Source organism: Borostomias antarcticus, assembly GCF_949987555.1.
Source record: "Borostomias antarcticus genome assembly, chromosome: 3".
Classification (NCBI taxonomy): Eukaryota; Metazoa; Chordata; class Actinopteri; order Stomiiformes; family Stomiidae; genus Borostomias; species Borostomias antarcticus.
Genome location: NC_140236.1, coordinates 6,537,631 through 6,549,732, shown reverse-complemented (window position 1 = coordinate 6,549,732; position 12,102 = coordinate 6,537,631). Strand labels below are relative to the sequence as shown.

The 12,102-nt window shown below is 46.6% G+C and overlaps 1 protein-coding gene across 1 annotated transcript in view; it reads left to right on the top strand.

The window, feature by feature from the left end:
- Positions 1-797: 797 nt before the first annotated feature.
- The window catches only part of LOC311330013 (uncharacterized protein), a gene marked incomplete at both ends in the record, with an annotated part of 28,915 nt that continues 17,610 nt past the window's right edge, over positions 798-12,102 (top strand). The window contains 4 exons of the mRNA XM_084461963.1: positions 798-870; positions 2,129-2,307; positions 2,485-2,586; positions 2,763-2,788. Coding sequence (XP_084318089.1) covers positions 798-870; positions 2,129-2,307; positions 2,485-2,586; positions 2,763-2,788 — 380 coding nt within the window. The remainder of the gene's footprint in view (positions 871-2,128; positions 2,308-2,484; positions 2,587-2,762; positions 2,789-12,102) is intronic.

The window sequence follows — 12,102 nt, the reverse complement described above, 5'->3', positions numbered from 1 at the left end:
GCTAAAAGATGCATGGAACCTGACAGTGATGGTGGAATGTAAAAGGGATAACGGAGACGGTACAAACAAACAACTTCCATTCAACACCTCAACACCTCAAGTTGTTAACAGTGGCACTCAAACAGAATTGAATCTAAGCATAAGCACATTACTACTGTATTTGATATATACTGTATCAGCAAGGAACAAATGAAATGCATTCATCTTCATAGTCACATTCATCTTGGTGTTTTTGGCAATGTCAAATGGCCACACAAGGGTTTTTTTTCTACTTCAATAGCCTTGGCAGGAAAACACCCCTGACTTCTGCATTCCGCCTGTTTTCTGCATAGTGTCGATAGTTTAGTTTGTCTTTCAGTTTCTCATTTGGAGAGCTAGAGAGAGGAGCTAGAGAGAGATTCAACTATGTTCATTTTCCAAGTTGAAGTGATGTACGGGCGAATTGAAAAATGGCCTCGTCTTCAAGTGAGATGAAGAGAAAGTAGGCTACTACTTTGTCACCTACTTATGTTCTACAGTAGGTCAAATACTTTAATAATTGTCTGTGCTCCCCGGGGGAGAAGAGGATTGTCATACAAGCTGCACGCAGAGAAAAGTATGACATGTCTTGTTCCCATCCCATATCTTAGAGGAGCACCAACCCCATCCTTAGCCCTCAGGTGACAGCGAATGAACAGAAGGCACACCTCCCTCTATCCCTCATAAGCGAGTCCCTGCCATAGCCAACATCCTGTTCTGTCTACAGGTGACAGTTTTTCCTCCACCTTCGTATTGCAGCTTGAGCACCCTGTCTGAAAATGCCAGTGGGCTTCTGTGGGACGTGGGACATGCTCAGCAATGTCAACATGGAGGATTATATGATTGCACTTGGTAAGTTCTAAATTGTAAAAATGTAATATCTAAAGTGAACGCCTGGTCATCTCCATATTTTCTTCATTGAATTTAGGTCATTATGATGATGCTACAGTATGCACGGTTTTCAGGACCAGAGTTGAGTTTTTTAGTGTCTTGATCATTTGATAACCGATCATTGGTGGTATTAAGAGACTTGGTTTGACACGTTTACCTTGCCGGGCAGCTGGATGGGCGAGACTGTAACAAACCAACTGGCGCGTCAGGCTCAGGGCGTGTGTTTCTGCTCGCTCCTTGTACTTACCATTGATCCATCCATTTGTTGACTATGCAAATATTACTTACGCTTGTTGAATCAGTCAAATGTTATCAATTTCACTGATATTGTGTGTGAAAATGAGACACAAGTTCAAGTAGGCCTATTTGTCGATATAGGCTATAGGCTACATTGGAATATGCTGCCATATGAGAAGAGCACAATAAAACAAAATAAGCATCAATAATATATTAGAATGAGAATTAGAATAGAGGCTAGTAGGCTACTGATCATTCAAAAGCCATAAAGCACTGGGCTATCTCTGGAACTAATCGCTTTTATTATATCTTCATCTAGAGGGTAAAGATGTGCACTGCTGCAGGCTGTCTGGGATCCTTGACTGTTCTTAGCTCTGTTAAGAACCCTGCTTGTGTAAATGTTCTTTAAAGATGGAAGATCAGCACCAATTGTGATGAGCTATACAGACAATTCTTACTAGAGGTTTGTGATTTTGAGAAGTCAAGTTGCCAAACCAAACATTGATGGAACCAGTTAGAATGCTGGCAGTAGAATTGGCACAGATTGATTACAGGCCAGTGCTCATTTTGAATTTCTTGTTCATAGAAAATAAAGGCTTATGTGCCTTCTTTATAATGGCTTGGAGACGGATCTTCTGGTGGCTGTAGACCAAGGAATTTGAAAAAGCATTTCTACTTCTCCATATAGAATTATGCTGTAGGCTACATTTTTCCTTCTGAAATCAACAATGACTTCTTTAGTTGTGCCTACATTAAAATGTGATTATTATTAGCACACCAGCTGACTAAATTATTCTCTATAATTTACTTCATCATTCACAATAAACACAGTTACTGTTGTATATTCTTAAAATTTAACAATATAATTATTTTGGAATTTGGCAGTGCAATCATGAATAAAAAGTGAGTAGAATAATGGGATCAGCACGCTCACACACACACACACGCAACGCAGGCTTATAAGCTCCCTGTCCCTCCCCAGGTATCAGTGCTATCACACGTAAGATTGCCCTGAGGTTGAATCTGAGGAAGGTGATCGAGCAGCAGGGAGACCTGTACGTGATCAAGACCCTCAGCCCCTTACGAAACTACACCTTTTCCTTCACACTGGGACGGGAGTTTGAGGAGTTCACCAAGGGACTGGATGACCGACACTGCAAGGTACTTGTCAGGCTCAGTCAAGTTGAGAAAATGTTGAATGTTAGGCCTACATGTTATATGATGATGTTTTTGTACATTATTAACAAATAGTATCATTTTGTAAACGTGCAGGAATGATGTGTGTGTGTGTGTGTGTGTGTGTGTGTGTGTGTATGTGTGTGTGTGTGTGTCTTTCAGTCATTGGTGACATGGGAGGGTGCCAGGCTGGTGGCTGAGCAGACAGGGGAGAAGAGGAACAGAGGCTGGGCACACTGGATTGAGGATGATCAACTGCATTTGGTAAGAAGTTTCAACTGAAGACAAAAACTTCAACGGGGTAACCAATCGCCTTGAGGCAGCAAAGCGAAGTGGTCGGCGGGGGCGGGGGGGGTGTATATCACTTCTGCCTGTCAATGTGCGTGTGAATAGGCTAACTCTTATTCACCTAACATGTATCTTTTCTCTGTGCTTGGGAGCTGTACTGTGAAGGTCAAGTCTGCAAGCAAGTTTTCAAAAAGAGCATAGTGAATAAATGTTGAAGATGAATTGTCTGGACCCTAAATGATGGGGAGAGCCTTGTCAAATACATTTTCTGTTTTGTTTTGTTCTTGGACTTAACTGCTCATTATGCAATACAAACGAGAAGTACAAATGAGGGAATGGTGGTGGTGACGTTGTCCGGCCACTAGAGGGCACCATTTGATTATTGTTATCAGATTGTCTGGTAAAGTCCCTCTGATCATGGATGGAAAACCACTGTTTCCTGCACATCTCTTGGATGGTAAACCGAAGCTTTGAAAAATGAGTTTCACATTGCACTGGTTTAGAGAACCTCAAAGAAAAATAGCATCTGAGCTGAACTGCCAGTCTCTTATTATTGCACAGGACCCATATATCTATTGCATAAGACTGCATCTGCAGTGCCCTAGCTGTCTGATAATAAGTCATGGTGTGGAGTTGAGCATAATATAGGACACATCAATTGCACCCTTACCTAATGCGTATACTGTCCACAGTTGTGTCCCCATGGTAGTTAATCTTTTTTTGCCAAAATATTCTATATAGGTTATGTGTCTGCGCCCAACTTTATACTGAGAATGTCTGTATTTTTTGTACTATATGCTACACAATGTAAAATAAAAGATGTACATATGTATCATAATGTCTCTTGAGTGAATAATCACCTGCTTGCACAGGTGGATGTGCAATGGAAAATTAGCCTAGCTCTCAGATGCTTGCCCTTGGCCCCATGACCTTCTCCACATTGCCTATCCCCGAGCCACAGCCACGATCAGGCATAGCCTAAGTGTGCCAAACAAATGATGTCAGGCCTGAGAAGCAATCCAAATCACTCAAACAAATATGCATTATCAGAGGGGGCAAGAACCTAGAATTGATAGTTATGGCTCTGTTACATCGATATTACTCTAGGCTACTAAAACAACAGTAGAATATCAAATATGATTAAATGTAACACAGATGGCCGAATCCAGCGATCAGACTCAAATCCCACCCTTCTCCCGTGGTCACGTGATACACTATCCAGAATGGCCTCCTTCGTGTTTTGACATACTTTTGTGTTTGTTTCATTCTTGGTAGAAATCGTGTGGATCAATCCATTTAGGGAGGAAAATAGTCTGTTCTGCCTCTTTATTTTTCTTTATTTAACTTTAAGACAATCAAGCCAAACAGTTATTTGCTTAACGAGTTAGCTAGACCATGAATATTTGGTTCTATTAGAAATAGCTGCTGCTAGCTAGCTGGCTGGCTGGCACAATTGTTGTTTAGCCAGTTGGAAATAAAGGAAAAATAATGGAAGAATTGAGTGCCGACGAGGTAAGCTTACAACGGCGATGCTGGTATAAATTACTTTCTGGTGTTGACATGTTTTTTGACAAGGTTGTCCTTCTTGATTTTGGTGTGCTGGGACTACTGCCTCTTGTGGTGCCAACAGAGAACTGCAGGCCAACATTGTCCAGAGTGACGGAGGGAGGGAGTGATAACCGGACAAATGCTATACTATACTAACGCTGGCTTACAGCCACGCACAAAAACACATAGACAAATGTAGGCTATATTGTTGAAAATATTTATTTCAGTACAACAAATGCAGTGTGTAGTAATGTAAAGGAATGTATGAGAAAAGCCTAGCACATTTAGATCAAGGTCCAGGTCAAATTACTTTAAAACCTGAGGTCATTATTTTGCTAGTACGTTGTGCCAGCAAGTGTGCTTCATGTTCTGCTGGAGTGTTACCCAGGATGGTGGGATGTTTTCCAGAGTTCGAGACCTCTGTGTGTAGAGCTGTCCTTCTGGTTCCTGGTTGAAGGAAGGTTCTAAAGGGTTCTAGACTTCTGTGTAAAGAGCTGATCTTCTGGATCCTGGTTGAAAGTAGATTCTCCAGGGTTCTAGACTTCTGTGTGGAGAGCTGTTCTCCTGTCATCGTTCACATCCGTGCTACTCTCTGGTTGGGTCGTACATCAGCACCTCTAATCTCTCCAGCAGTAACATTGACCCTCTACTGACCTCACTGGACATGCTGAGGAGATCAATTAAAGGATAATGCTCGTTTTTGACAACCTGACAACCCTCTGTAATATGATCTTTAGAAACGTCTTTCGAAACGAAATAGCTTCCTCGCACAGCGCGCAATCGTTGCTCCAGCACGCTGTGCGCATGCGTGCTGGAGCAAGTGAGGAAGCTATTTCGTTTCGAAAGACGTTTCTAAAGATCAAATTACAGAGGCATGTGAAAAACCACCACATGATTATGCTCTATGTAAGCACAACTAGCGATTCATGAAGACAGATTGATGAAAACAACCGCTTCGCGGCAGGAAATAGATTTTTAGAAACTGCATTCTAAGTGCCCCGACCACCGACATTACATGGATATACTTGGCTCGCGCTGGATTTTAAATTGCTTCTACATGCCTCCGAACTACACCAAAGTGATCTCGGTGAGTCAAACGTCTTATAATATGTCGTAAATAAGGTCCAGGTTGTCAAAAACGAGCATTGTCCTTTAAAGCAGCGTTGACCTCTGAGAAACACGTCCACATTCCCCAGGTGTCCTGTTTCCTCTGTCAGACAGTGCAGACGTTTCCCAGCCTGTGAAAGGACTGGGAGACTCAGAAAACATTTGTTGAACAGCTCTGTACCAAAAGTTTGAGCCGACACCAGAGGCCGACACCTACATCAGGAGCCGTATGCTGAATGAAGCCATAATAAAAAGACATACACCCGCGGTACATAACTGTTCACCAAATGTTTTACCACTATGAATGCCACCCAGTGTCTGAGCCACCCAGTCCTTTCACAGGCTGGGACACATCTACACTGTCTGACAGGACGCCTGGACAACGTGGACGTGTTCCTCAGAGGTCAACACTGCTTTCAGTGGACTCTTCTACATGCCCAGTGGACAGTGGAGGGTCAATGTTACTGCTGGAGAGATTAGTGGTGCTGATGTACGACCCAACCAGAGAGTAGGACGGACGTGAATGATGCCAGGAGAACAGCTCTCCACACAGTAGTTTAGAACCCTGGAGAACCTACCTTCAAACAGGAACCAGAAGAAGAGCCCTTCACACAGAAGTCTAGAACCCTTGAGAACCTACTTTCAACCAGGAACCAGAAGGACAGCTCTCCACACAGAAGTCTGGAGCTCTGGAAAACATTCCACCAACTCGGGTAACATTCCAGCAGAACATGAAGCACACTTGGTAGCGCAGTGTACTAGCAAAATAATGACCTCAGGTAATTTGACTTGAACCTTGATCTAAATGTGCTATGTTAGAAATGTCTAGTGTCAAAGCTAACATGAGAATACAAATGTTTGTATGTGTGTGTGTGTATGTGTGCACGTGTATGTTGTTGTTCTGTGTGTGTGTGTGTGTCTGTGGAGGGGGGGGGGTTGCAGTTGTGTGTGTGTGTGTGTGTGTGTGTGTGTGTGTGTGTAGTTCTGTGTGTGTGTGTGTAGTTCTGTGTGTGTGTGTGTGTGTGTGTGTGTGTGTGCACTGTCCGCACAGGCAGGCGAACATCGAAAACTGGATCTGTCAAATCTGTCAAAACAGACAATAGTAAGATTTTCAGTGCATTATCCTCACTGACAGTGTAATTCAGCCCAGAACATATATATCAGATAGATAAATTGATAGATCGATAGACAGACAGACAGACAGACAGACAGATAGATAGACAGATAGATAGATAGATAGATAGATAGATAGATAGATAGATAGATAGATAGATAGATAGATATATAGATAGATAGACTTTACCAGCTTTTTCTCGTTAATAAGGACGTTGATGTCCTTCAGACCTGAAATCACAATAGTGAAGCTCGCGCTCACTGATGCAGGGTTCAGCTGGACGTTAATGTCCGTCAGATCTGAAATCACAAAATTAATATTGTTTAACCTGCAAAATGGAGAGCATCAAAAAACAAATGGCTGTCCAGGCTGTTTTGACCTCACCCCATTCCTGTCTACGAGTAGGTCGTCCCGAGCCTTTCAGAGCACGGGTGGAGGAGCAGGAGTGTCGTGTCTGTCTCTCCGACCTCAGAGGCTTGTCCTCCTCCTTCAGCGCCAGGCCCATCGGTGGAGTTGAGGCAGCTGGGGCGACACTCTCCCTGAGGTGAGAGAGGCTCAGCTTGGCCTCCAGCTGCAGCGCTAGGTCGTTGACCTCCTCCTCGATTGTTAGGGAGGCCATCAGAGGTGGAGTGGGTTTACTGGCACCGATGGTGTGAAGCGTTGTGCTGGCAGGTCCACTGGCAGGAGGAGGGTTAGCCCCAGCCTGCTCCCTGACCAGAGGGTTAGCTCCAGCTTGCTCCCTGACAAGAGGGCGGCTCAACACAAGCTTGGTCTCCAGCTGAGGTGTCAAGTCGACTTCAGCCTCGAGTGTTGGAGAGGCCATCACAGGTGAAGCAGGCTTAAGGGCACTCACAGGAGCACGGATGTAGGAGCAGGAGTGCCCTGTCTGTCTGTCCTTCCTCAGAGGCCTGCCCTCTGCCTCTAGTGCCAGGCCAATTGTTGCAGTGGATGTAGGGGCAACACAAGGCCAAAAACCTGTCTTCCCACTCTCCCTGAGGCGAGGGGGGCTCAGCTTGGCCTCCAGCTGAAGTGCCAAGTCGTTGACCACCTCCTCGAGTGTTGGAGAGGCCATCACAGGGGGAGCAAGCTTAAAGGCACTCACAGGAGCACGGATGTAGGAGCAGGAGTGCCCTGTCTCTCTGTCCTTCCTCAGAGGCCTGCCCTCTGCCTCTAGTGCCAGGCCAGTAGGTAGAGTTGGTGCAGGGGCAACACAAGGCCAAAATCCCATCTTCCCACTCTCCCTTGGGCGAGGGGGGCTCAGCTTGGCCTCCAGCTGCAGCGCTAGGTCGTTGACCTCATCCTCAATTGTTGTAGAGATCAACTGAGGTGGAGTTTTCTGTTTCAATGAAAAGAAAGTCACTGAAGCTAATCCAATAATTTATTTGCTCATTGCTCATGGTATGTAAGTAAATCCTGAGCTTGAGGTTCTCCCTCTTAAGCTCAGCTATAGAAATTGAGTATGGATATTGAGAAATGACAAGATCCTGAGAACCTTTATAGTGGCCTGGCATTAAAGAGTTGTCTGGTCTCAATAGAGAGTGGGTCTAGGTCCAGGACTGTACAAAACCAGATAAAGTTGACTGACCATGCTTACATGGTATATGAAATATAAACCTTTAGGGGGGTTACTTACCTTTTGGTAACCCGACATGGTCCCGTGTGGGCTGGACCAAGGCTCCATGTTGTGTTCTTGAGGGGAAAATTGGACGGTTAATTTAAATTAACTGGGGGCACAGGCTTTACAAGGGCTTTAAGTGTGGGTCAGGCAATTGGCAGTGAACCAGACAATTAACAGTGAACAGTCAACCAGACCACTACACTCACCCAGCATCTGCTTCCGCTGCTGTGGTGGAGTGGCAGCCAGAATGGAGGTCGTCCGAGACCTCCATTCTCTCGCACGCTCCCGAATGCCCAGCGGGTAGACAGCAGGACGCGCAGGAGCTGTAGGAGCCGAGGTTGGACGAGGGCCCATGGTCTGGGCGGAGACACACTGGATGGACGTGGACCAAGGCTCCATGTTGTGTTCTTGAGGGGAAAATTGGACGGTTAATTTAAATTAACTGGGGGCACAGGCTTTACAAGGGCTTTAAGTGTGGGTCAGGCAATTGGCAGTGAACCAGACAATTAACAGTGAACAGTCAACCAGACCACTACACTCACCCAGCATCTGCTTCCGCTGCTGTGGTGGAGTGGCAGCCAGAATGGAGGTCGTCCGAGACCTCCATTCTCTCGCACGCTCCCGAATGCCCAGCGGGTAGACAGCAGGACGTGCAGGAGCTGTAGGAGCCGAGGTTGGACGAGGGCCCATGGTCTGGGCGGAGACACACTGGATGGACGTGGACCAAGGCTCCATGTTGTGTTCTTGAGGGGAAAATTGGACGGTTAATTTAAATTAACTGGGGGCACAGGCTTTACAAGGGCTTTAAGTGTGGGTCAGGCAATTGGCAGTGAACCAGACAATTAACAGTGAACAGTCAACCAGACCACTACACTCACCCAGCATCTGCTTCCGCTGCTGTGGTGGAGTGGCAGCCAGAATGGAGGTCGTCCGAGACCTCCATTCTCTCGCACGCTCCCGAATGCCCAGCGGGTAGACAGCAGGACGCGCAGGAGCTGTAGGAGCCGAGGTTGGACGAGGGCCCATGGTCTGGGCGGAGACACACTGGATGGACGTGGACCAAGGCTCCATGTTGTGTTCTTGAGGGGAAAATTGGACGGTTAATTTAAATTAACTGGGGGCACAGGCTTTACAAGGGCTTTAAGTGTGGGTCAGGCAATTGGCAGTGAACCAGACAATTAACAGTGAACAGTCAACCAGACCACTACACTCACCCAGCATCTGCTTCCGCTGCTGTGGTGGAGTGGCAGCCAGAATGGAGGTCGTCCGAGACCTCCATTCTCTCGCACGCTCCCGAATGCCCAGCGGGTAGACAGCAGGACGCGCAGGAGCTGTAGGAGCCGAGGTTGGACGAGGGCCCATGGTCTGGGCGGAGACACACTGGATGGACGTGTGAGGGATGGCAGCCATGGAGGATCCAGAGGGCTGTGCAGGCAGTTTGATCTCCATGCTGGGCATGGCACGCCTGACGGCCATTCGCTGCCTGTATCTGTTGGTTAGATACACCCGTGGCTGTTTCTTGGGCCGGGCCAGGGCCACATACAGGGGCTTGGTGGCCAGGATGCGTCCGTTCAGCGCTGCAATGGCCCGGGAGGCCTCCTCAGGGGAGGACAGACACACAAACCCAAAGCCCTTGCTGCGGCCGCGCTCCATCACGACTTTGGCACTAATGATGGTACCAAAGGGAGAGAACTCCTTCCTCAGTCGCATCTCATCAATCTCTTCCTTCAAGTTCTTTATGTAGAGACTGATGCCGGTACACTGTTTGATTTGGTCGCCCAGCTCGGCCTCTCGTACATTTCTGGATTTGAAAGGGCCAGCAAACACCTTTTTACCGTTGAGGAGCATGCCATTGATCCTCTTGATGGCCCTCTCAGCGTCCTCCGGAGCCTCAAAGTGCACAAAGCCGTAGCCCTTGGAGCCGTTCTCGTCACTCTCCACTTTACAGGAGAGGATGGTGCCGAAGGCGGAGAAGGTGTCATACAGGGCCTGGCTGTCGATGGACTTCTCCAAACCCTTCAGGAAGATGTTCCCAATTCCGTTGTCCCTCAGGGTGCGGTCGCGTTGAGACCACGTGATCCGGAGCTGTCGGCCCATGACTGTTTCATAGCTCAAGGTGTCAAGAGCGCGTTTGGCGTCAGCTGGCTGCTGGAAGTTGACATATGCGTATCTTGAGGAGCGCCTGGTGATCCTGTCTCTACAGACCCGGATAGAATGGAGTGTCCCCATGGGGCTAAATAAATCATACAGCATGGCCTCTGTCACGTCGGGGTGCAGATCCCCAATGTGCAGGGAGGCCATGGAGAAGTTAGGAGCACTGGATTGCATTGCATACACCAACCACTTCAAAATGTCACTGACCACTGACAGAGAAAAATTTAACTATGAACTAGAATGTGGCTGTCATAGTCATACTGTGACATCATTGTGTTCAAATATGATGTCATATCATTGTGAGACAATCTGTTACAGTATGGCCAAACTTCTAATTCTAGAATTGCCATGACTGACTCAAGTCAAGGAAGAAGTATTAATTATTTATATAGTTAGGTTAAATAAGTTTATTATTATGGCCTGTGCAAAAATTTAATAAAAATAACAAAATTAATATGACTAAGGCAACAAACTCATTTTGTCCTGATTCCCCTCCTTGAATAGAGTGTGTAATTCCGATTATATCCACTGGGTGGCAATGCTGTAAAATGGGCATGGGGAGTAGAGTGTCAAAATAACGCTCGTTTGGAATTCCCTTCAACATCATTTTCAGGGCTGTCGCATGTCAACAGCCTGTCACAAACTATGGCTTACCATAACCATTGTTAATGAATGAATCTTATATTAACTGAAGCTAAGCTTTCGGAGAGGGAAAGTCATGTGTCCCGATCTCAGACGATGTGGCAGGCCGGTTGTTTTGGAGTTTTGGTTTTACACGTGCATGTTTCGTTTGCAGTGAGAGTGCAGTTATATTCTTTTGCAGTGCAGTTTACATTATTTTGCAGTGAGAGTGCAGTGTTATAATTTAAGCCTGGAGCGTCTGGGGGGGCGGGCAGCTATAGGGGGTTTGGGGAGCGTCCCGAGCCATGCTGGTGTGCATTTGAAATGAAATGATTAATATAGCCATGTCCTTTTTCTAACGCCTGTGTGGTGTGTGTGTGTGTGTGTGTTCTGACGCCGGACCCCACCGGTTAAAAAAAGGTGGTGGCAGCGCAATTCGCTATTGAACCCAGAAACCAGCTCCTCCCTCTGTTGGGTGGTTCTGGTTCTTTTCAGTAGGCTACGCCAGATGCAGCATGCTACATCCAAACTGTGCCTGCTACATCTGGTGTACTACACCTGCACACGCTCAACATAACGAGACAATCAAAACAAACTGACAAAATTAACTGAAGGATTTGCAGCTAGAGATGAATGCGCTGATATGGTCTCAGTCTCAGTGAAGATAATATGAGGAAGGTGTTTTTTATAGTCAGGGAGTCTGAAACAAAAGCACCGTTCGTGCTGACTATGCATGACTGGCAGGGCTGGACTGGCCATGTGGCGGGGCCGGACCTACTTGTGGGCCGATCTAAAAAAATATATATATTTTTTTTTCTTTGGGGGCTAACGAACGGCCCATAGAGCAGGGACAGCGGCCCATTGGTCCATTTTCTATACTGACACTGGGCTGGCCCAATCATATGTAGGCCCCACCCCTCCCTCTGTTAGTTTCAGGTGTCATTTGCGTGGGCCGTTAGAGAGCCAAAAGTCAGTGGATGGAGAAAGAAGTATTGAGGCGGATGCTGCAACATGTGCAAAAATTACTGATATGTTTGCGCCAGGGGCTGCTTCAACGTCTACAGCCGACGTTGTGCAGCAACACCATGTTGAACACGAACTTGAAGGAGAGGTGGCTGGTGGCCATGGTGGCCGAGAGCAGGACAGGGAAGCCGAGGAGGGACAGAGACATGACAGGGCCGAGGAAGGACAGAGTGAGCAGGAGGAGTGTGTAGTTGAAACGGTAAGGAAATATAGCTGAAAGCTAAAAAAGCTATAGCTAAATATGAATATGGGTGACGGCTATCTGCTGGCTAGCGCCAGCTAGCATTAGCTAGGTACAGCTAGCTAG